Raw genomic sequence first — 26,059 nt, 5'->3', positions numbered from 1 at the left:
AAAATGTATGTCGTTTCAAACACTATTTAAAATATTTCGGTAACAATACGTTTTACGCTAGTACATAAAATTGTTATGCATCATGGTTTTTAACGGTTTTCAACGGTTTTTGATTTAATATTTTAATTCATAATTATACAATTTATACGCTATAAATTATAAATACATAACTCAATCGATATACATATGTATCAACCAGGCATGTGGTATTATAATTAGAGCATACGGTTCTATATTAGGAATGTTATAAAAAAAAGTGTTTCTATAAAACATAAAACTGATCGAAAATTATTCATGAAACTTTTGAGATAAGCGTAAAAAAATTGTCTACACCACTGTCATAATCACAACACACATTCATGTGGTTTTTCGATAATATTATTCTTATAGTAGTTGCTCATGTATAATACGTGTACGAAAATAACATGAACAAAGAAAACATAGTCGCGTCGATCAGCTTCATAAGTGTTTATGAGGATTTATGATACTGTTGATATAATTGATTATACTCCGTCGCAATAGCATGGCGAAGGGGTTTTTAATGTGTCTAGAAGTCATCGTCGAAATTTTGGTATAGTTAATTTTACAGGTATTATAACACTTTTTTTTTTAAATAATTGTTTAGAATTGTATTGAAATACCTCAAACGTACGATAATAAGCACAAAAGCATAAAATATACATCCATCAAATATTTCATAGGTGGCGAGATGTTTATGAAATAGATTAAGTGGTTATAAAGTTGTACATCTTTGTTTGTAAACGTTTGCCATGCCATTGCAGATTACTGTTCATACCATATAACATTAGGGCAGAATATAATATAATGATGAATTATCAACAAATAATATTCAGTCAAGATAAATTTATTTATACGGACTATTATTTTTTTCCAGACACAGTCCAAGTAATCTAAGTGGAATTTCACCTTTCGATGGTTCGTGTTGCGGTGGCAATAGTAGTTACAATGATTTGAGCTCTGGAGAGTCGAGCGTTGCCGAAGATATTCCCAAGTACAGAGTAGTACTTCTCGGCGAATCAGGCGTCGGCAAAACAGCGCTTGTTTCACAGTTCATGACATCAGAATACATAAACACGTACGACGCGTCTCTTGGTAAGTCGATTTAGTTTTTATAATCAATAAGACTATTTTACGATTGATCGAAATCAAACGTTACAAAGAATTTACAAATTCCTGTGAAACAATGTAATATCGACACCATCTGAATTTTTATCAGAGATTATTATCATAAAAAGCGAAATCTCTTTGGGCCACGTATTTCACTCGTATTTCGTTGTACCTACGAAAATGACACAAACACTTGGTGGGTTTAATTTATTCTTTGAAATATTATAATCAGGTTCACGTAGTAAGTAAAATTAAATTTGATTTAATATTTCCTATTTACAGAATTAAAAGCAATAAATACCAATAGCCAACGATTTTTCTAACATTGATAATTTGTCAGTAATATTATTTCACATCAAAATTATATGCGCGTATCAAAAATTAGTTAAGAATGAATACATTAATTTATTTTTGTGAATCATGATCGTGTATGCTAATTGCTAATCATTTTGGAGATTTTTACCAAACTATAATGCATTTTATAGTCAGATATAATCTTAAAGTTTTATTTTACTATGTCTATTTAGTCGTAGTTTTATATCAGTAATATAAAATCCTTTCGAAATCAGTTTACTACCTATTATTATACTATGACTTCAATCGGATGTCACAAATTTATATTCACATCCGATCCTTAGTTATATTTAATTTCAATCGTATTTTATTACTAATAGATTAAAGGTAATCATAATATATATATATATAATATATTGCTGTAATTTATCGAAGAAAAATTACATTTTTTTTTTTTTTTTGCTTCGTAATTTAGTAAGTTGAGAAGAAACAAACTAATCTGATTTAATATTGATCTAGTTTTGTCTTTATATAGATTTATATTTATTTTAAGATCAACAAATTGAGATACAACTAAGATTAGATACATACCGTGTAGCCTGGAATGTTTTCCTTGAAAGTCTGTTTAGTAAAGTTAACACAGGAAAATAGAATATGCCATGGTTCTCTTTGTATACAAAACAAATTGAAAATTACCAGACACAATAGTTTGTAAACTGCATTGAAGTTATTATATTTTATCAGAAAGTTTGAAATAGGTTTTTGTAAACATAATGTAGCTTGTTTTTCGTATCTGATGTTATTTATACTAAAAATAGGGTTACCGGATTTAAACTCGTTCATAAACAAACATTGATGCTTGATTTTTGACTTTTATGAGGCTAAAAAAAGGGGTTAAAAATACCACAAATATTTTTGCACGTTAATATACATCATAAAAATATCACCAAAAATCTGAAAATATTTTATTTAAATAATATAAAAATTAAAATAAAATAGGTTTTATATAGTTGAATAACAATATTAATTTCCTAAGCACCAATATTTCTAATATCATAATTTTGATATATTCCATTAATTATATTGAAAATCTATATGCAACCAAAAAATTTCAATAAAAGTATTTAATAAAGAATAAATTTAAAACTGATGAAAATGAATGTATTTAATGTATCATCATTTAATAACAACATGATATATTTATGATTTAAGATAAAATTAAAAAAAAATTAGAATAATTAAAATGTACTATTGTATAATGTAACGATACCAAAACATACAGAGTATGAAAACCTGTGGATTCATCACAGAAAAATAATTCAGGAATTAGAATAGCAGAATTCTTTATTATAATAATAATTTTATCACTCTTGGTCTTCACCTCTCAAACCCAATTTATTGTTAGTTCCATTTCTTCTTCTGAAAACCCTTAAACCTTATACCACAGATATTTGAAATACAGTATTGTGTGAATTGATGTGATCTTAAAAAGGATGGACCCAGCATTAATTTATGGTTGAAGCACTTTATACAATAAATTATATAATATGATTGATCATAAGCGTTTGTAGGGATGCTTGAAGAGAACTTACTCCCTTCCAAAAAATAATGTGACAATATAGTAGAATATCTTTCAATATTTATTTTTCCAATATATTATTTAGTTCTTTTAAATATACTTTATTTTTTTCCTATAAGGGTGGCACTTAAACCCAGTGCTCCCCCTAGATCCATGGATCATTATCACTCAATTTCAAAAATTAAAGCATTGATACATTTTCTAATATAAATTGTGGTAGATCATAATAAAATGATAAAATATACTTAACATATTAATATAATTTATTATTGTATTATAAAACTAAACAATATTACATTTTTATGGAGTTTTTATACACATAATTACTTATTGAAAATGTATAGTTAATATGAAATATACGACAATAATAATAAATTTAGTTAAAACGTAAATCTATTGTATTATTTTTAATACTATTTCAATTTCTTTTTAATTAAAATCAAAATTTGTTTGATAAATTTTTCTAAATATTTTCATGTAACATAGCCTATATGTATATTTCAAAATGGGTTTCTTATTTATATAATTTTAAAAACAGAAATATCTAGTATAAAATTGACAAAAATATGTTCTTAAAATAACTACTTAATTTCATATTCAAAAATGCATTTAACTTATTGTATAAAATAATGCGAGATGTTTTTTGAGAAACAACGATTGTTTCATAAACCTATTTTGTTATGGTGTAGGTTATCTTTTTAATTATTGAGACAAATATTTTGAAATACTTAATATTAAATACTAAATATTATTTTTCTCTTAATCGTTTGTAATAAATATTTTAATCTTTTATAATTACCAAAAATTAAAAAAATTTAACATTTTATAAGTGAAAAAGATTTTTTATTTTAATATCTTAAATTTTTCATCTATTTTAATTCACTTAGGCAAAATTTAAATATTAAATAGATTTCCTGATGCATTATATAAAAATTTTAAGTTTTATTATTTCCAGCGTTTTTGAAACTGTCATTCATTTTAAAATTGTCACAATATATTTATATAGACATTTTGTTTAATATAATTAAAATATTTCGTAAATACTTTCTTATCTTTGTAATTATTTAGTTTTGATATAATGTTCTTAATAACATATATCTTTCTATATTTTATGTATTATTTTTTTATTAAAAAGAGGGGATTACTTTTAGCTTTTAATCTTTAGGATTACAATCCATACAAATTATAAATTTATAAAAAAGTTATTTTATTAAAGAACAATAAACAAATAACTATATAATATTTATTATTATTTTTTTAATAAACTGCAGATTTACTAACATGCTTTATTTTGTCAAAAATGTACAGCTTTGTTATAAATTAATTTTTTAAATTTTATGTCCATAATATTACCATAATCATAATAGATTGTAGATGTTCAAATATTAATAAATAAAATTTATATTTTAGAAAATGGTTAAATTAAATTCAGTATATAACTTTCAAACAGACCCAATTAATCTTTGAGACTGTCCTCGTGTACGCATTTAAAAGGATTAAATAGATTTAATTATTGAGGCCACAGTTAACATTTTATTAAAGATAACAAATTTGCTTATAACAATCACGTTTTGACGTAAAAACAATATACTGAAGTTTGGTGAGTGTCTAATTTTAATTTAATTTGACTTGAACAGTTTTTATCAATATTACAAATAGTTCAACTAGGTAGGTAATATCTAGCAAAACTGGGTCCTAATTGTTTTATTTTTAGATATTACATTATTTACACTTTAAATAATACTACATTGTTTTTGATATACTTACGTGAATCTGACATAAGGATCCCATAATTTGTTCCGAAACTATAAATCAAAATCGTGCCAAGAACCACTAGATACTCAATAGACTATAATATTTACATTGCTATTCACGTTTGGACGATTTCATGATTCACATGCATAAAAATATTCTGTTCTATTAGGCTATTACTATTCATTGGCCAGCAAATAAGCCATTTAAAATTCATAGAATTTAATGATAATATTTTTGTCCAAAAATAAATGAATAATCTTAAAATCTGCTTCATTATTATTTATTGATATTAATGAAAAAATAAAAATATTTTTGTACTCTAGAAGTAAAAATTGGTTTACTACGGATATAATTTTTTTTATAAATGAAGTTTTATTTAAGTTTTTATTTATTATGGTATAATATTTAGTAGATATCAAAATATTTTCTATCAAATATTTTCTTGATTTCAATTAGATTCATGCTTTCCGAAATAACTATGAATCCATTCTAATTTTTTTTTACCATTTTTAAAAAGTATACAGATATTTTGTTTATGAAGAAATTAAATAGCACTTGTCAAATGTTATAATATATTTTATTATACTTATAAAATGCCTTTTTTTAAAAAATTATTTGTTAAAATAACAATACAATTAATTAATATTGAGAAAATAACACTTAAAGACAACCAAAATCTCTAACAATATTGCAGTCAACATTCTTTATTCAAAAAGTACACGAAGATACGTTAAGTTCTTGTGCAAATTGTTCGAATCCACTTTAACTGACTTAATTAATTTTTTTGAATTGTTTTTGTACTTGAAGTGATGTTAACCCTTAGATAAACGTCGGTTGTACATATATTGGAATTTAAATGATATATGGAGTTAATATTAAGTCTTTTATTTTATGATACAATAATGTTTTTTTGGAATAATCAAAAGAATCTCCGGTTTATTTTGTTTTCAATTTCAGAATAGATCTGATGTAAAGCCAAACTAAAAAATAATGTTTTATTATTAAATAGGAAATCACAATATATTTGCTTTGAATAATATTTGTGGATAATTTTCTATTACGTTTTCAGACGACGAGTTTGGCGAAAAAACAGTTTCTATACTCTTAGACGGCGAAGAATCTGAAATGGTTTTCATTGATCATCCAAGTATCGAAATGTCGGTAAGTAAATTTTTAACATATACGTCTCAATATAAATTATGAATGTGTAACTAGGTCATTACTCCAACAATTATAGTAATAAAATAAAATAATATTTTTATTTTTATGTGTAAGCCCTAAATAGGTATTTTATAACGAATTAAACTCATTTTAATGTGCTAATATAAATTTTTCTCATAAAAATTAAATCATTTGCATTAATTTAAAAAATAAATACAAAGTCTTGTTTGTGATCACACCAATTTTTGTATTTATTGATAGGAATATTACTAATATTGTATTAAATTTTACTTACTGAGGATATATTTTACCAAAAATAAAAACTATGACAATGAATACATTATTCACGATAGGAGTGTTAATTTTTTTTTATTAAAATAATGTATATAAGTCTAATATATAATCTATTAAAATTACTTAGGTTATGATTTTATTTTATTTCACTTAATTGTCGAAATATAATTAAGTTATTTAAAATAAATCAAATCGTATTATGACAGTTGAAGCATCAATATTTTAAAACAATGTGTACGAGTATGTGTGATTTTAGCTGTTGCAATAGGAATTTAATGATTTTATTTACAATGGGTTTTATTTAAATTTGTTATTTTGTATTTCTATTTAAAAAAATTCTACCAAAAGGATTTTTTCGATCATCTAAATTATATATGGGTACCTGCTCCTACGTTTATCGTTCTCTCTTATTTTTTTTTTTTTTTATATTGAAAATATAATCATTTTTTTACAACATTTTTATGTTCACGCATATTTTTTGTAATTTAATTAAAAGTGTTCTTAATATTATGTTAAGTACAATTTTGAAATATTTTATTAGAAATTGATATTCAACAATAGTAAATAATATAGACTTTTAGTATTTAATAAACATCGAAACACCACAAAACAATATTATAACAAATATTCTAAATATAATTTATCTTACTTATATCGATATTCCAACATTTCTAACATTTAATTATGATATAAGCTTAATTATCGATTTATTTATTGTTGAAAGCTAAAAAAACAAAAAAAAAAAAAAAACTCTAACATAAATAAATACCTTACTACAGTGATAATAACCCTCCGGATTCCCCCTTCTAAAAAATGTCCATGCACACATCTGATTATGATCATTGATTAACATAATTGATAGATGTAAAAATATGATACATATAAGAATATAAAATACAATATATAAATTCATCGTTATAAACACATAAAGTAATAATGTATGTACTACTACTTGGACAATATAAACATTTTCGATATATAGGTAATTAAATTCTAAATGAATCGATGATTGCAGAAACGTGACGAATAATATATTTTATGAAATTGAGATAATAATAAAAAACATGAACTATAGTTATGTGTTTCTATGCGTTTAATATAAAAATGTTTTTAGTTGTACTTTTTTAATCAGAAAAAAAAGCATAAATTAAAACGGTTTTACAAAATAATATATTATTATAATATAATAATGTATATATATAATACACTAATATATAAATTTCAAAAAATTTACGACTTGTGAAGTTTCTGCAATCATCATTTAATTAAATATATTGAATATGATCTTATATGAATCAATAATAATGTCCTAGATATAACATGATAAAATCGATAAACATTTGTACTTAAATAGTTAACACATAACGTATATTTCATCTTAAAAACTAGACGACTACAAGTATGTACATTTTGTGGTCTTGTATTCGAATTTGCAGAAACCGCTTTAAATATATTATAACATTAGACGTTTTCAAATAAAAGTTGTATGCATTTTACACGTACTCGTTTTATGCAACATATACAGAGATTCGTATTTATTACGTTTTTAATAATAAATCGTATGACATAATATAGTTCTAAAGATTGTTGCCCACAATGTGAAAAATAAAAAATAAATGTAATAAATATCTAGTCATAATTTCGCGATATTGCTACCGATGCCATCACACCAACAACCGGGAACTCGGTTCACGCGTACTTTAATATTAATACCCACTCGGCGGTCGCTTCAGACATATTTTTTTTTGCAAACCAAGTCGAGAGGATATATTGTACGCGTTGCGTTATAATTTTAACGTCGATGTGGTTTTTTTTTGCCAAGAAAACGTCTGATGATAAAAAATCGAAGTGGAGCGTGGAAATATTCGATCGAGTCGAAGAACGGAATCGATCGCATTATGGTATTTATAAGTGTTCGTGAAATTTAAACGCAGATCGATAGAAAAATTATGTAACAAGTCGGGCTCCGGACCGGAGAAAATTCAAAGTTAACCGGTCGACTGCAGGTCGGTAGGTTTTTCGGATACACTTCTGATGCGGTCGGTTGTGGAAAAAAAAATACGCAAAAACCCGTGCGTCGAGCACGGTATTTCGACGCGGTTTTTCGATAAGACCGAAGCCTCCCGGATGGATCGACGTTCGCGGAGCGGAGGACACGGGTCGGTGACTGTACCGCGGCGCGGTCTACACGACGAACCCTTCGACGGCGTGAGCGACCCGGTTGTCGGGCGGCGGGTACCGGCAGCAGTACGACGTGCTGACGCCCAGGCAGGCGAGCGTGACGGACAGCGCGGATATGCCGCACACCACGCCGGCGCCGATGTCGTTGAGCGCGGGGTCCAGCACGGTGCTCTGGCACATCAGCCACAGCGCGCACGTCTCCAGCGCGCTGAACAGCGCCACTAGTATGTAACCGGTGACGTAGTTGCGGTTGGGCAGCCACCGCCACTGCTGCGACCGGAACCCCGGGAACCCGAGCACCAGGCACACCGCGGCGGCCAGCAGCCCGGCGTTCAGGTAGTACAGGCGGCCGCGGCGCGACATCAGGTAGAAGCACAGCATGCAGCTGGCCGTGCCCGACACCACCAGCACCATGGCCGCGGACCACAGCGTGCACACCGGCAGCAGCTGGACGGGCGTCCTGGCCGGCGGCGTGTGCGACCACGACGGTTTGCCGGGCGACTCCGGCGTCTTCTCCTCCACCTGCAAACAATAAACCGGCCGATCAGTGTTCCGCGTTCCTCATATGCCTCCCCCCACCCATAACGACTTGAGGTCAACGTATCGTGTATACGTCACCGTTCGTCCGCAATCGATATCCATCGACAAGATAAAAAAATTTATAAAATATTAATGTCGCGTCTTGGACTCTTGGAGAACGTCGTTATATTTGGTACGCGTAATGTTTGGCCTTATGTTCCGATAAACTGTAGACGAATAAGTTACGTTGATGGTTGTATGTTTGTATAATATAATATAATTTTTTTTTTTTTTTTTTGGTCACATTTTTATGCGATTTATTTATTTATTATTATTATTTATTTATTTGGCCCACTCGATACTTCGTGTTTTACATGCCCGGTCTGTACAACGTCTCTACCGTTATTATGGATCGCTTGATTTTATTCGATTTTTTTTCGTTCGCGGGAGTTCGCATTTCGCAACTGTGCGCGTAACTTATTCAAGTGCTGTTTCTGAAGGCTCGCACGTCACTCGGGGGGAGCGAACGACGGGATCAGGTGCGCACGAACAAATGGTGCCAATTCGATTTGGTAATCCCCGAGCGGGACACGCGGGGGCGGCGACACCGAACCGAGCCGCAGCTGATGTGAAAATATCTCGGCGCCGCCGCCGTGCAAGGAACAGTGAAACTCGTGTAGAAATACGCGAAGATTATTTTCGAAGTGATTTTTGTTTCGTATACGCGGTACTCGCGTAACTTTCGAATAGCGAATTGTCATTATCGATATCGCACCGTCGTTATTGGTTATCGATCGACAGTTATTATTCGCTTCGGGCACCGTGTGGCCCCAGGTGCTGGTTAACAAGCACCTATGAAACGCGTGGACGATTGTTTATAGAGTAAACTCGTGGGCCACAGTGGCGGGTCCACGGGAGGGGGGAGGGTTAAAATCCTCAAAATCAGGAAAAATATATATTAAAAATTAATAATTGTATGAATTCAGAAAAAAAATAATTTTCTTTTTTTAAAATTATGAGGGAAAGTATATAACTCGAATTTATATTCATACAAGAAAATAATAGTTTTAGATTTAAATTAATGTATTATATTGCTTACTATTATCTTAATTCATTATCAATTACTGACTGCAATGTTATAAAAAATATCCCAAGGGAAAACATTTTTTCAACCCCTTCCCCCCCCTTAAAAAAAAAATTCCTGGACCCACCATTGCTCGAGGCTTTACCGGTCGATCACAGCGCACAGTGTTCATACGACTCCAGTACGTTTGAAACGTACGTGTCATTAGGAAAACCGAATTAAGCTCGTCCAGAATTCCGACCGTACGGTTGAATTTGCCGAACAGTTATTGATCGACATAACATTTCGTGCGGGGTCAGTTGTGTTTTTTATAATAATCGGCACGTACGCTAAACCGCATGTACGTTAACCATACGCGGCCTCGGCCATCCGGTACAGACAAACCACATAATTGAACATTTCAAATTTCCCGTTGGTAAACGTGTGCAAAACACGCGGAAACATTACATTTTCCGTGTGTCGGAACACCATTGAACACTTGATGTTCGTCGAGCACAATATATCTATATTGACCCACATGCAATCAGATAATTTTGTTTAAAATTTCATTGAAAAACATGTGCAGACATTCACACACACACGCACACACACACATACACACACGCACTTGCATGAAATATGTTACGTCATACCACATACCTCATTGTAAACTGTAAAATCCGAAATACCGAAAACTTTTTGAGCCGTTAAAACAAAAAAAAAATTCATACAGTTTTACAGGTACAACAATAGATAATTACACCAACATAAATTAAAGCGAATTACCAAGGACTTACGACTCACCGTCGGTGTCATATAGGTATAATATTATACTGTTAATGAGAAACTTTTTTAATAATACCAACGATAAACTTAAGGTTGACCTAGGCACCGTTATTCTAACCTGGCAGTTACCGAAAGTGTTCTACTCATATTTGACGGTTGTCGAACATTTACCATCCGAAATTCTTGTCAAAACCAAAATAATCCTGAGTATTCTAGGAAATTCGCAATTCATGATACCGGTGATTTTCGCGTCATACAAAAATAAAAACCGCAAAACCTCAACGTATTTTCTACATAACTGCAAACCGTTATCACAAGGTTTTTTCATCGTATACACAGATAGGAAACGATTTTCTTATTACCACCCGCACCCGTTTGTACCTAAGGTAATTGCTTTTCGCATAAATATGCCGTATTTGGATGTTAAAATATCTTCTCACTGTTCTGTTTTCCTGATAACTGCCTAGAAGACATGCCCATGTTTTCCCGTCCGAATCGAACGATTCAGCCTCGTTTCTCTCTTTTTTTTTTTTTTTTTTTTTCATCAACATTTCTATTTGGTATTAGAACAATTCTAATAAATCATTGTTCGTCACTCAAGTATTTTAAAGTAAATTTAATTTCAATAATTCTAAACTATAAGATAAAAACCATGGACAGTAACAGGAAATTAATGAATATTGTATTGTGATACATAAAGATGTATTAAAATTAAGACCAATATGTTATTTGTACAGTAGATTATGTCAATGTAAGTTTAATGTGAATGTAATGAAATTACGTTACAATTTATTTATGTCATTATTATGAGTGAATATATTTGTAGTTTCTGAGGTATGATCATAATTATAACTATGTAAAGTATATCGATACGTACAAAACCTCCTACGTCTTAAAAATAAATGAATATATCGTTATCGTATTGTGTTATAACACATTTGTTTTGATGAAAAACTCCGTTTTAATTTGATAAGAGGTAACATATGTTTTAAATACTAGGTCATTTTTTTCGACTTGAAAATAAAGAAAAATAAAGATAAATAAAGATAATTTTCAAAATTGTAAAACTATAATTAAATTAAAATATTATCGTGGAAAATAGTATCTAAAATAAAGGGAATATTTTAGTTTTAAAGAAATGCTATGTTCATGAATGAAAAATACACTTAAGAATCAATTTTAAAAATATCTAAATAATATAAGTTGTCCTTAATTTTCAACGAAGTTGAAACTGTCTTGCGTTTCCAATCCCAATCGTTTCGCGACGATTATATCAATTAATATTGCTGGGTAAAATTATATTATAAAAAAATCGATTTTAATTGAATTGTATTGATTGTGTATTGTAAAACGAGTCCCACCAGGAACGTGTGTAGGGGCGGAGGTGTTCTGACTCCCTCATTGAAGATATTTTGGATAAAACACGATTGCCTACGTTCGTTATCGGCGATACCTTTTTAAGCTACACAATTCCGTACCTAGTTTTAAACGTTGATGCAAATTTTCATACCGGTATTGATATATACCACATATCTATACTAATGAACTTGAAAAAGTTAATAAATACTTTGTGTTTTCTTACCTATGTTAATTGTTAATGATATCAAATATATCAGATATAATGAAATTTCATTCTTTCCGTTATATTATATTATTTTCTGAGTTTCAGTAAAAGTAGTAGGTTATAGATTGTCAAGGAATCCAAATTTAAGCATTTTCAAATAATTTATTAACAATAATTTCATTCAAATAAAAACTGTCGATTTTATTTATTTATTAATTACTTTTCTTTTATTTATTATTTTATTATTAATTTTTTTTATGAACAGTTATAGAACTGTTAGTAAATATATTCTAAAATGATTATATATAATACGGTGAAAATAGTAAATTTGACAACGTTGCATACAATTTCATACGCAATCGTGTTTATTTATTCTTCTTACTTACCTTTTTGTTACCCATCTACAAACGTATACAATCGTGTTCTACCCGATATTTTTACATACATTTTTACTAAGTGTACTTAGTCCACATTCTATAAAAATTAAACCGACTTGAAAATGCATACATATTTGTCTATTTTTCTTTTAACAGTACCAATTTTCTCGGTTTGACGCCTTTTTCTATTTAATTGTCGATCATTTTCCACCTACTATCGTTTACCATTGTAAATGCAACCGTCGATAGAACGTATTATCACTAACAAGTAAGTTGTTCGAGCTGTTTAGATGTTTGTCAACTTTTATTGGTTTTCGATCCTGATATTTCTGATCACGGATATTAGAAAGTATATTTTTATTTTTATCAAATTTTTACCTAACACAACGTGTATAATTTTGCACCCCTCCCCTGGCCTGAGCGCTGTGTCAAAAAGTGTACAGCTATAATATTGCGTAACATAATATTACCTGGAACACAGACGACGGAGCCTTGTAGATCGGCTGTATGACGGCCGTGTTCCTGGGCCGGTTGTACTGGACGCCGGTGGCCGGCACGCATGTGTCCAAGTTGTATTCGGAGAGGAACTCGGGCGGCCGCTTGTGTTTGTTGTAAAGCGCGGCTGACGACCTGGTCCGGCGGACCGTGGCCGGTTTGCTGGCGGCCGGCGTCGTCTGCGCCATCATCGGCGCGAACACGTCGGACGACCGGATTCCGCCACCGCCGCCGGACGGCGTGGTCGGCAGACTGACCGTGCAACCGGTGCCGTACACGTCCAACCGACGCCTGGCCTTGCACGGCGTGACCGCGGCCACCGTCCTGCCGTTGGAAGACGGCGGCGGCGGCGGCGTGTGGCGTCTAGCCCTGGCCGGCGGTGGCGCGCTGCTGGTGAACTGCTGCAGCTGTTGGTAGTGGTTGTGCTGTTGGGCGCGCAACAGCAACGACCGTTCCGCCGGGTCCGGCGTGTCCGCGGCCGACGGTCTGCGCAACCGGGTGGGCGACTCCATGTAGTAGAACGATGCGGACGTGTCGTCCATCTGCAAGAAGTCCATTGACGGATCGATGTCCGGTATCTCCTCGTACCGGTGGTCCACTTCGCACATGTTGTTGTAACCGCCGTTGCAGTAACCGCGCGACATGACTGCGTCGACGACGTTCCGGCCTGCGAAAAACGGTCAAACGAATGCGGTTTGGTTAGATCAACGGCACGGTAAAATTTAGTGGAGCCTGGTGCGACTTAAAAGGCGAGGCCTGTACAGTGGCGAATAGGGGGTGGTTATGGAGTTAACGATAAAAAGCAATGGATGTTGTGGCCACCAAAATAGTCCCGATCCCCCCTCCCTCTCTGGACCGTTCCAGGTACGGTGGACGATCTTGGCTGCACAGGACGAGCGCGCGCGTAATACGCTGAAATTACAAAACCACCAAGTTCATCTTTACCGCTGCGGTGCACGCGAACCCGTACGGCTGTGAATGTATTAATCTTTAATCGTTTCGGGTGACGCTCGGCGCAAAATCATTTTGAACGTGTACACCAGTGAAGCCCAACCTTTTTCCTTTGGCGGGCCACTTTGGTAAACAATTATCTTCAAGCGGGCCACAAAGTATAAAAGTACAAAAATAATCTTATATATTGAACTTGTTATTTTATCTTTTATTGTCTATTGAAAATATTATGAATTGAAGTACACATAAATTGTATTTTTTGGAATAATTATTTAAACAAATTCATAAATTTAAATAAAAATAATATAATAAATAAATAAATAATTTAAAAATGTTTTCATACATTTTTAATTTTTTTTTTATTTTAGAAAATTCGTAATGGGGCGCATAGAATACCTACGCGGGCCACATGTAGCCCACGTGCCGTGGTTTGGGCACCAATGGTGTACACCGTACCGGAAAACGTTGGAAGTATTCCGGTGTGGTGTACACGATGATCCCCGGGTGTCAGTAGTATTTAATGCTTCTGACACTCGGGGATCATCTTTCAAAGGTACGACACAAAAATACTAAGGACCATAGCAATGCGTTGAGTTTACGCGTGCAGGTCAACTTCCATCGAGTTTATACGATTTTCATGGACAATTTTTGTTTAATTTTCTTTCGATTTCTACGTCTGGTGCATTCGATTTAATAATCGGATGTGGTCAAACTTTCAGTACAACCGATGTTTGGCGGTTGCATGAACTTACTTGTACTGCAATCGAAAATAATTTTAACGTATACACGATGTTTGAGAGTTATTTGAATTACACTAAGGAATTGCAATTTTCGTAAAAAAAAAAGAATCTTAAATGAATAACTTATCAAATACCAAGCATTATTAACATTATCCAATTGTTTTTTAATATACTTCAATAAATTTACGATATCTATTTAATTGTTGAAAATTTTTTTACTTAAAAGCATTTCTGTATTAATGAGGAAAGTATAAGTTCTACCTTGCAAGTCTTGAAATGGTCTCGAACAGTGTAATTAAGTTTATGATAAATACACATTTTTCAACAAAGTTTTCTTTTAATAATTTCTTGAAGATTTTTGTTGGCAGACAATAGTTTGTAAGTCATTCAATTTATCGTTATTTTTTACTCCCAAAAACCATTCACGAATAAAATTCAAATAATCCGTTTACAAAAAACAGTTCAAACAGTAATCATCGCATCAACTAAAAATCATTATTATATCATGATAAAAGTATGATTACAAAATGTTATATATTTTTTATTTCAATTGTCAAGTTTAATAACATTTAATATTCAAAAATTGTTTAAATTTACATTTATTTTTCATGGAACATTTAATGTACGAGTATAATTCAATAGATATAATATGTATTATGATTTATTATTTTCAAACAAATTTAATAGTCATTAAAAAAAAAAAAACATGTAGGTGGGGTTTAAATGTTTTATTTATTTTTTAGATTTATTCACCATTCACGTGCCTATCTTTTTGTTAATAAGTAAGAATATAATATAAGATAAGTGTCAAAATGTGGTGATGAATTATTCGTAAATGTTTTATGTAATTACATTTAAAATATAATTTGTCATTTTTGGTCAAATATGGGCTTCATATAAAATTGAATGTCCTCGATCAATATCAAGTTATAAACATTTTCATATGATCGCAATCAAATTGTACGACTGCATTTCTTATTCATTACCGATACAACTGTTAACTGGTTTTACTTCAAACGAATGTACATTAATAACATATTTAGTTTAATTTAAAATGAATTAAAAACTGCAATATAACTCTAAGGAAAATACTCCAGTGAGTTTAACATCAACACAATATTGATCGCCGTATAATAGTTAGTACTGAAATAATTCCAAATAATTTTAGCTTTGAACCTATATAACATAAATTAATTGGATTTTCTAGAATCAGAGGGTTTGAAAATTTTTCAAAATAAAATATTTTTAGCCTTTTAATTTTTCTGTCATTCTAGGGCTTTCACCTTATTATCGTATTTTCTATAGTATTTGTTGTCTTTTATATATTTTTTTTTTATACATTTTATTATCATATTTCCGTTTGAAACATTTTTATTTTAATCGATCCCTATAGAAGTTGTAATTACTTCCGCCTGTAAATACCTACGCTATTAATTTCTTATTTTATTCAATCAAACTGATCAAATACATTCTATATATAACTCTAATTTATTATTCTAACATTACATTAAAAAATAAAAAAACCTTTGAGTAATTTATAAATACAATTATAAACTTGTTTAATCAAAGTTCTATTTTCCTTTATTATTACTTTATCGGTACTTATCAACAATGGGCATAATATGATTTTTAATAATAAATAATAGAAAAATTATAATATTTATCAAGAAATCATATAACATAAAAGTTATGCAAGACATTTTCAGAATCTATTGAATTAATACATTTTTAATAATATTTTGATTTTTGTTTAATGATCAATTAACGGAAAATCGTCGTCGAGTATCCAAGATGTCCGCGGATAAGTCTTTATACTAGGGTGATCATTCGTTCCATTTAAAACGGGATTGTCCCTTTTTTATCATTATATCCCATTGTCCCGACAAACTTTAAACGGGACAATTTGTATCCCGTTTTTAGAATAGGGCCCCGTTTTAATTCCGTTATTTTCATAAAAATTGTAAACTGAGAGTAAAAGAAAAAAATCTATGTATAAAACAAAATAGGTTTTTTTTTCTTTTACAAATTGTTTTCGTAGTATTATTTTGTATTTTGTATGTATAAACAAAATACAAAATAATTCTACGAAAAATAGCTGTATACTTAAATAAATTGGAACTTAAGTTATAAATAACCGTCTTCGTATAATGTGAATTGTAGCATTGACGTATAATAAAATTAGTGATAAGCATAAGACATGTCATGTAGTGTATATACTACGAAATCATGTGCGAGACTTCTAACGAAATCGAAATTAAATACGAATAGTTTACCAATATACAGTACTATTTATAATCAATGATATGATATATTATATAATATTATTATATTATATTATATTTTTTTTTATTTATTTATTATTTTATGTATATTGATGCATTTAATGGAAAAATTGAACATAGTCGTATAGTAACGTTCAATAATTGCAACGATCTTGTGTTATTAATGTTATAGCCACTGTGTATCAGTTATTTTTATTTAAATTGTTGTGAGTCGTTAGTGTTGTTACTTTTATTGTTTTTTTTTTTTTTTTTTTAATTGAGGAATACTTTCACTGTACCTTTGTAGACTCAATTTACTTTTCTTAAAAAAAGTAAAGAAATAAGCAAAGTGTTGTGTACGGTGTACAAGGTTGTATTTTCAATAGAGCATGGAGGTCGCCCAGATATAACGCAGCATATAGAGAAGAAAAAACACTTATTGGTCTTATCTAGTGCTTCGAAAAATGAGAATATAATATCATACTTAACTAAACAAGGGCCATCTGGCTTAAAAATTGAAGGATTAAAAATTTCTGCGGAAGGAGGAATGTTTACATTTTATATAATAGTCAATATCTATTCTTTTAGATCAATGTATTGTACTAGAACTTTAATAAGAAAGTTACACGAAAAATAATTTGCTTTTGCACGAACTAAGTGTGAATCGATTATTTTGAATGTATTAGCTCCTTTTGCAATGGATCAAATAATAGACGAACTAAAAGCTGTTAATTTCGCCACAATTACGATTGAAACTTCAAATCGTAAGAATTTCAAACTCATGCCCATACTTATTCGGTATTTTGATCCTAAAGTAGGAGTTTAAATAAAAGTTCTCGAATTTACAAATTTGAAAGAAGGAACTTCAGATATGTTTTTTTTTTATAATGGAAGTTTTAACAATGTATAAATTATCTAACAGAATGATTGCATTTTCTGGAGATAATTGTAATACCAATTTTGGAGGTGTTGCAAGGAAAGGAACAAAAAATGATTTTATGATTTTAAACAATAATTTAAAAACTAATATTTGTGAAATGATTTATGCAGCTCATATCCTTTATAATGCTATGTAAACAAGTACAGATATATTACCTATTTATATCGAATGTTTAGTTAATAAAATATTTCAATACTTCCATATTTATACTGTTAGAGTTGAAACCTTAAAAAATATTTGTGGTTTTACAAATACAAAATCATACTTGTAAGTGTAAAACTACAATGGCTATCATTACAACCAGCTGTTTCCAGAATTAATGATATATACCTAGCTTTGAAATCATATTTTGACTCTCAGGATAAATGCCCAACTACTATTTAAAATCATTTTTTAGCAACCCCGTTTCAATAATATGGTTTCATTTCGTAAAAAGTCAGTTAGAAGTTGTACACTATATCAAGAATAAAAGGGGACAATATATCTGCATGTAAAGTATCAGAAGAATTAGAAAAACACAAAACTTGTAACTTCTAATGTATGTATATGTATATATGTATTATATGTTTTAAAAAATAAAAATACTCGTAAATTGATCAACTATTTACACTAAACACCAATGCCGTATCTGAGAGTGGTCCATGAGGTCGGCACCCTCTTCCTCTTCCTGAAATTCCTTTAATATTTTACAAATCATTTATGCTTAGATCTCAGTATGAATTTTATCGGTTACCAAATTGTGCAGTCTACAATCGGTTATTATATTTACTGGAAAAAAAAATTTCCTTTTTAATACATTTTTTAAATGTATTAAACATCTTAGGTCGTCCCCGAAAAAAAATCCAGATACAGTTCTGCTGGACACAAATTAATGAAATGCACCTTTACCCTAACAACGATTTGATCGTTATGGTAAATCTCATAAATCGGAGCCATTGGTCGACGAAGGACGACTGAAACGCGAGCTTGGCTCGTAACATTTTCGATTGAACAAGTGTCGATTTGCGGGATCGGAGCGGCGCGTGACATCGCGTTAAGAAACGGTGGAAAACGTTCATTTATCGTCGTGATCAAATGCTGGACACCGGTAGCAATCGTTGGCGAAAACGACAGAAAAAAAATGACACGCACTTATACACAAGCGTACGCGTATAGAAGTGATGATAAGAAGAAAACTAATAATTACAGTGAACGACGGACGCTCCCCGGACGACCGCGCGGCGACCCGAACAATGATGGATATTCGCCACGGCCTTTTGCACGCCCATCAGCGGACGTTAATCGTCGTTTTCCCACAACCCTGTGACACCAGTGGTTTTTAGAGTAATTTTTCACGTCACCCCTAAACCGGACACCGTCGATTTTATAAATATTTTCTTTTCAATATTCTTTCGCATCACCCTTCCCCGACACCCCCAGCGTTTAAGAGCGACTCCGAAAATCGACCGCGTTCGACCTGTTGACTGCCGCTGTCGCCGGCCGTGAAAACCGTTCGCACGAGTCGCCGTCGACGGGTAATAAACATAGCAATAAACTGCAACACGTCACCGATACGAAATCGCAAACATCCCCTCGTCGCATGTGTTCCGCGTGCCGGTGACGACATTTACGGGTGCCAAAAGACGTTTTTCCCGACGGGAGATTTTCGTAATCTTATCTTGCGTACCATCCGATTTTGAACGAGAACAATACGAGTTTTGTAATAATGCAATCGATAATCGTGTTGATTTTATTAATCCATCTAATAAATTATATGATGTACGCGTCACGCTTGTGCGCACATATTATTGTGTTTTACACGGGTGTTAATGTATTGCTTTCCCACCCCGTACCCGTGGAAAAATCCTAGACACCCGTACTAGCCACGTACACAATACGTATTCGTCGGGCATGTAACGTTATTGCGCCCGCTTAGGTTTACTCAAGCGCGTTTACAGAGGTGCGTCATGACGGCTTGCCCTCTGCTCGAAAAAAATGCCGTGTTCGGACGCCCGTACACACGATACTACATTATGCCCGAGATCGTTTTCCCTCGACGCAAACCGAGTTTATATTTCAATCGGGTTTTGTCAATCTAATAAATACGAAGCAAGCGATTTATTTCGGCGCATAACGTTATTAGGAAACGTTAATAATGTTACAACAACAGGATTTTCTGCGAAACAATATTGCGCGTTCAGTCATAACCGCGTACATCATTACCGTAATATGTGGCAACTGAATTATTAGCATAATAACAGTTGCTATATGTGATATTCCCAGTATTATTAATTTCCAAGTATCCGTTCATTAATTGACCTCTGACAAACAAATCCTAACCTACTTTATGCTTCTAATCCACAACTTATGGAGAATTTTGTACACCATAAGAGACATGCCCCAAGGCGAAATTTCCTCTGATGTTTAGTCCTCGTGACCGCTGTGTGAGTGTGTTTATGCGTGCATGTATGCGTGAAATGTTAGAGAGTGCGTTTGGTAAAGTTCTGTTCATTAATCAATCTAAAGCTTTGGTGGCGATCTCCCGCGGTGCTTTTACTCGCTCTTCTATTCATTATTTTTCGAAAAACGCGTTCCGATGATAATAATAAATTTCATCTACCTACTCTAGTTGCACACCTTCTATTTTTTAGTTACAATTAGACTTAAGTGTCTCGATCCGAACAGTATTTGATTTATCACAATAATTTTAAAGTATAAAGTTATGTCTCAATAAAATTTTAATTGAACTCAGTCCAAGAACTATTTATACTATTTCAACATAGAGCAGTATATCATTAGGTACTTTCTTTCATAAAATCATTTGAATTGTTTTGAATTAAATAAAAATCATATTCTTTAGTTGTTTTGATTTATTATTCTGTAATTACACCTCTGAATGTTCGTACTGCGTTGTATTTAAAAATACAATGCAATCATTAGTTTTAACAAAAATAAAACATGATAGTTAAATACATTTTTCATCGATATTTTGTAAATAAATATTATAATTATTGAAATTACATTTTTTTTTTAATTTAATATACTGGTCAGTTAATGTATTCAATTTACTAATGTAAATCTTATGTAATTTATACGAATTAACACATGGATAACTACAATATTATCTTAAACGTAAATCAATTTGCTAAGTTAATGCTTATGTAATCACTTTTTAAATATTATAATTATGTGAGTATCATAAATAACTAGGAAGATTATTTTCGTTTTTATTTTATTTTTTAATTGAAAAATGTTCTGTGTTCATATTGGACTACTTAAGAATTGTTTTAGATATACATTTAACTGAATTAAACTAATATTTGTGAAGTATGGACTTTTTTTAATTAATTTCATAAATCTTCCAATAAATAATACATCTGAAATACAAGTTTGGAATAATTTATTTTAGCGATGGGCAAACATTTTAGTTAAATAAGTGGATTGTTTTTAATTTTATTGACAGGCAGGATTTATTGCTAACGATTAATTTCAAGACAAACATTTCGTTTAATATTTTTTTTCATTGTGCTTACCTCTGTATACAATGGATTTCCGTTATTTTTTCAATTTATTTAAATGAGCAAACAAATAACTATTCTTTATTCATTTAAATATTTAAAAAACTATGCTATCAAATTCTACAGTGAAAAAAATTCTTATTCTTACTTATACTTCTAGTTAAGAGAGTATAAAAATATACCTATCTATCATCGATCTAACATTTTAATAATTTCAAAGTAGAACAATAATGTATTTATAATGATTTGTGAATATTTAAGTATCATCATTTTTATTTTTTTTTTCTACGAAATGAGTATGATAAATTTTTTAACAAAAAATTTTTAAAATCATAATACAATGATGTACATATATTTTAATAAAACGTTTGTCGTTTATCAACTTGACAGTTTTAATGTTGAGTGTTTGATTTGAATCGCATTTTTTGATTATTTCTACATATTTGAAATAATAATTGAAACACAAAACAAAATTTTCAAAGAGAATAATAAAATATTTTAAAACAGTACCAATAGAGAATAGTGAAATTTAACTAAAATAATATTTTACTATAAAATTAACAAAAACACACACATTTTAATTATATTATTTTTAGGGATGTAACTAAATATTTATGAAAAAATAAGGTTTTATGTATGTAATAATTGATAACAAGCATTTTGAAAGAGTTTTGGGTGAATACTAATACCAAAGGTATACAACTATTATTTAAATTTATATTAAGTCATAAAAAAAAAGAAAATATATTATGTGCGTACTAATTAGTAATTTGAAATCAGACATTGTAATAAAAACTATATTCATTAAAATCTGGTGCTGAAAATTAAAGCTACCCTCTTTGGTTTCTGGGTTAATACAGAAAGCACTCTTAAAGCACTTTGTCTTTCTTCCAGTCACCAGAACAAAAGAATTGGCGGGATGTAGTTCTTTTTTTCCTTTTTTCCTTTTTTTAAATATTTTCAATGAAATTAAATTGTTACATTGAAGCTCGTATAGATAGTATATCATATTATAACTTCTCACTGAAAATATCCCCAACATAATATGTCAGACAATGCGAAAAGCGCATTTCTTATATTATTTACGTACGTTATCGATTGGGTAGAATACGACAGAAAAAATTGTTCGTGTCGGTAAAGAAAGGATAACGAATTTTAAGAGCAGTTGCGTCCCTCACAATTTTGTACATTTGCTACGCATTTTCGGACACAGGTTAAAATAGTTGTATAACGATTTTTCTTCTCAGCTGACCGTTATGAAAATATTCAGATTTATAGTTTTTCGGAAACATATCATACTCGTACAATTCAGTTTCTGATGTAATATATGTTTAATCCTGGATGTATGACTGCACTCGTTATGTAAGGTGTACTGTTTAAATATTAAGTTGTAACCATAATTTTCGCAGTCAGTTTTCGTGTATGGACTGTGTCAAAACTACCTGTGATAATTAACAACTACATACATATAATCAGGGCCATATTTAGGCATTTTGAGGTCTTAGGAAAAATAAAATATGTGGCACTTTTTCAACGGTAACATATCTATATATGCACCCCTTCATACATGAGTTGTATAACACAAATCAATAATCATAATTTACTTGTACATTTTCACAAATTAAATTGTGATGTCATACATTTTTTATCCCTATAGGTTTCTTGTATTTTTTTGAAAAATTATATTTTGTTTATATTATTTATTTTATGGTATGAAATTTGTAAAAAAAAAATGCATAAGAATGCGATGGCCCCTTAATAACGAAGGCCATAGGCAGTCAATTTTACTTAATTGTAAATATGACACAGCTTATAATATTATAAAGAAAGATACATTTTATAGAAAACTGTAGTCGTTTCGTATAGTTAACGTTAACATTTTTTATTTGTTTTCATTTTATTTTAAATTTTGAATATCATTATACGCTCAAATTATTACGAAATTTATTAAATAAATAGAAATCATGGATATCTTTTACAGAATTTAATTTTATTAAAACATATTTTTAAATACTACATTTAAAAGTTGTATACTGTGTTATATAATTCATAAAAAAAAAAAAATATATATTAAATTAATTTAAACATGTTAAGTTTTTGAGAATTAAAACTTAATGAATTACTTATGAAGTTAAAAAAAAGATAAATATTATTTCAGAGTGAAAATTATATTAAGAGATAAACTGTTGAACAGTTATAACATAATTATGGTCTACTGTATTTATTACATAATTGATATATATTTATATATATATATATATATTTATTATTATTTTTAATATCTTAAGTCATTCAATAATCTATCATAAAAAAAAAAAAAAAAAAAATGATAGCAAAACCTGCACACATAAATAACTATCGAAACACTTGCAAATGACGTTTTAGTCTTTAGAGTTTAACCATTCTCTATGCAAAATAACGGTAGATATTTATAAACAAAATGGAGTTGAATATGGTAGAGGGACGCACCGAACACGGTCATGACAGCTGTAGTTTTAGTGGTATTACTTTTTTCGTAAATATTATATAATATAAAATATCTATATTAATAAGATTTAAATTACGATAGAATTAAAATTGTAATAAAAATATTAATACAATCTGTTGATATAATAATATACCAACAATTATACAAATCCTATACTTAAATAAATTATGAATTTTTAGTATTTTTAATCGAAAAACGTTGAAACCAAATTAATCAAATCTGTACACAATATTTATAAGTAAAAATCACTGATTTTAATAATTATACACGAACAATTAATCGTTTAAAATATAAAATATCTTTTCAACCGGTTTTAAAGAATTTTATACCGCGAGTATCGAAATTTGAGATTTTTAAAATGTATAAAATCATACCAGTACGATGTAAGCTAATAAATAAATTATAAAATCGATTCACGATTGCGAGCAATAATTTCCCCGGTGAAATCTTTTATCGGTACAAAAAAAAAAAAAATAAAAACTTTTAATTAGTCATCCGAATCTTGTACACGCAAAACGCATTTATCGTTTTGGTTTCCGGTGGATAAATAAAAAAAAAAAGATGTTACGATGCAATTTTGTATAAAATGTAAAACGGTTTCGTCGACCGCTCACGTTGAAAATTACGTGTACGTGCATTTCGATGATGATTGTTTTGCGTTTTCCGCAAGTCGAAACGAGCGTTCTGACTTGGAAAAAACCGTCACGAAAGTCCGTTAAAAATGTAACGGAAAACTTTGCACCGCGTACCCGCGCTGCCCCGCGCTGACGTCATATCGCGCGGGACCCGAAACAAAATCCACCGAGACCAAACGTGCGTGCGCGTAGCGTCCGCGACCAAGGAGCGCACGTAAAAGTTATTGGAATTCATATTTTTTATTCCTCTTTACGAATCACTCACCGCAGAAATGGGTCCATTGTTATCGATTTCGATTTCATTGTCGATTCGTACCGAACACACGTAACGGCCAGAAACGGAAAATTACGCTCGACTACAGGAACGGGGAACGTGTCGTTTTTAGATTTTTATCGCTTTTAAAATAAGAAAAAATGGACTCGTCCCTTTTCCGTGGTTAACGGTAATACCTACATATTCCCGAACCTCGTAATAATCGTTTCACTGCTACGAGCGAATACGACCTCGGCGCGGGTAAACTAAGATTTGTCACTATTCGCGCGTGCCACTGACCTGTTTTTTTTTTCTTCTTGCGCGTGTGTGTGTGTTATATGCCGATCCAACGTATTATCATACGCGACCGCTCCGGATCGTCCTGGGAAAAACCTTCTGGTCCTCCGCGTCCGTTTCCTGACGACCGCACGGTTAACGGGGCGAGAATATGCTGGGAAGCGCGCGCGCGCGTGTGTTCCAACGGTGACGGCGACGACGTTTGACTGGGCCGACTGCAACCAGTTGTGTTTTGACGACGACGGGCGGGAGGCGGGCCATGTGTTGTTGTGCGCTGGGGGGCAGATGTTCGGGCACGCGACCGCTGCGGCGGCCGCCACCCGGGGACAGCTGCAAACGGCCGCGCGCGCGTAGTGCACGTAACATAGTAATGCGACCATAGGTGTACGCGTATCGTACAGGGTGTCCCTGTTATCGTTGCAATTGCGACGTTCGACTATCGTCGGCACGTCTACACGGGTTCGCTAATTGTTCTTCTATCGTTCGATGCGAAAAACAAAAAAAAATCAAAAATGACCTCAACGATACGATTTCCAGGCAAACGGATCGACGGACCGAACTCGACTCGAACATGTTACTCGAACTCGCATCGCATACGGGTGCGCGAGGGGCTTAAATCGGCGGGTATATCAGTGCCACACCCTGTGTACGTGTAAGGATGTTAAGTATAATAGATGTGTGTTGAAAAAAAAAATTTAAACCATATATATATACATATATATATATTTGTATGTACCGATAGTGCTATTGAACAATCGCACACTCGCGCGCATATGAATGCGTACACGAAAACCCTTTGAT

The 26,059-nt window shown here is 31.3% G+C and overlaps 2 protein-coding genes across 2 annotated transcripts in view; one reads left to right on the top strand and one right to left on the bottom strand.

Moving 5' to 3' along the window:
* The window catches only part of LOC112693808, a gene marked incomplete at its 5' end in the record, with an annotated part of 84,484 nt that overhangs the window by 36,639 nt on the left and 21,786 nt on the right, over positions 1 to 26,059 (top strand). Inside the window, 2 exons of the mRNA XM_025569030.1 lie at positions 896 to 1,113; positions 5,826 to 5,917. Coding sequence (XP_025424815.1) covers positions 896 to 1,113; positions 5,826 to 5,917 — 310 coding nt within the window. The remainder of the gene's footprint in view (positions 1 to 895; positions 1,114 to 5,825; positions 5,918 to 26,059) is intronic.
* On the bottom strand, positions 7,420 to 25,827 carry LOC112693807. The gene is made up of 3 exons (XM_025569029.1): positions 25,262 to 25,827; positions 13,172 to 13,863; positions 7,420 to 8,914 (listed from the first exon to the last, which is right to left on the bottom strand). The coding sequence occupies exons 2-3, from the start codon at positions 13,838 to 13,840 to the stop codon at positions 8,396 to 8,398; spliced, it is 1,188 nt and encodes a 395-aa protein (XP_025424814.1). The 5' UTR covers positions 13,841 to 13,863; positions 25,262 to 25,827; the 3' UTR covers positions 7,420 to 8,395.

This window comes from Sipha flava, unplaced genomic scaffold (assembly GCF_003268045.1).
Source record: "Sipha flava isolate LNK unplaced genomic scaffold, YSA_version1 118_pilon_pilon, whole genome shotgun sequence".
Classification (NCBI taxonomy): Eukaryota; Metazoa; Arthropoda; class Insecta; order Hemiptera; family Aphididae; genus Sipha; species Sipha flava.
The sequence above is the reverse complement of the archived record's forward strand: the minus strand, read 5'-3'. Positions and strand labels throughout refer to the sequence as shown.

What these genes read in the sequence shown, in the direction of transcription:
- LOC112693807 (XM_025569029.1), bottom strand. Translation starts at nt 13,840, where the DNA reads ATGTCGCGCGGTTACTGCAACGGCGGTTACAACAACATGTGCGAAGTG. An exon ending in CTCCGTCGTCTGTGTTCCAG is followed by an intron (nt 8,915 to 13,171) that starts GTAATATTATGT and finishes TATTGTTTGCAG; the next exon opens with GTGGAGGAGAAGACGCCGGA.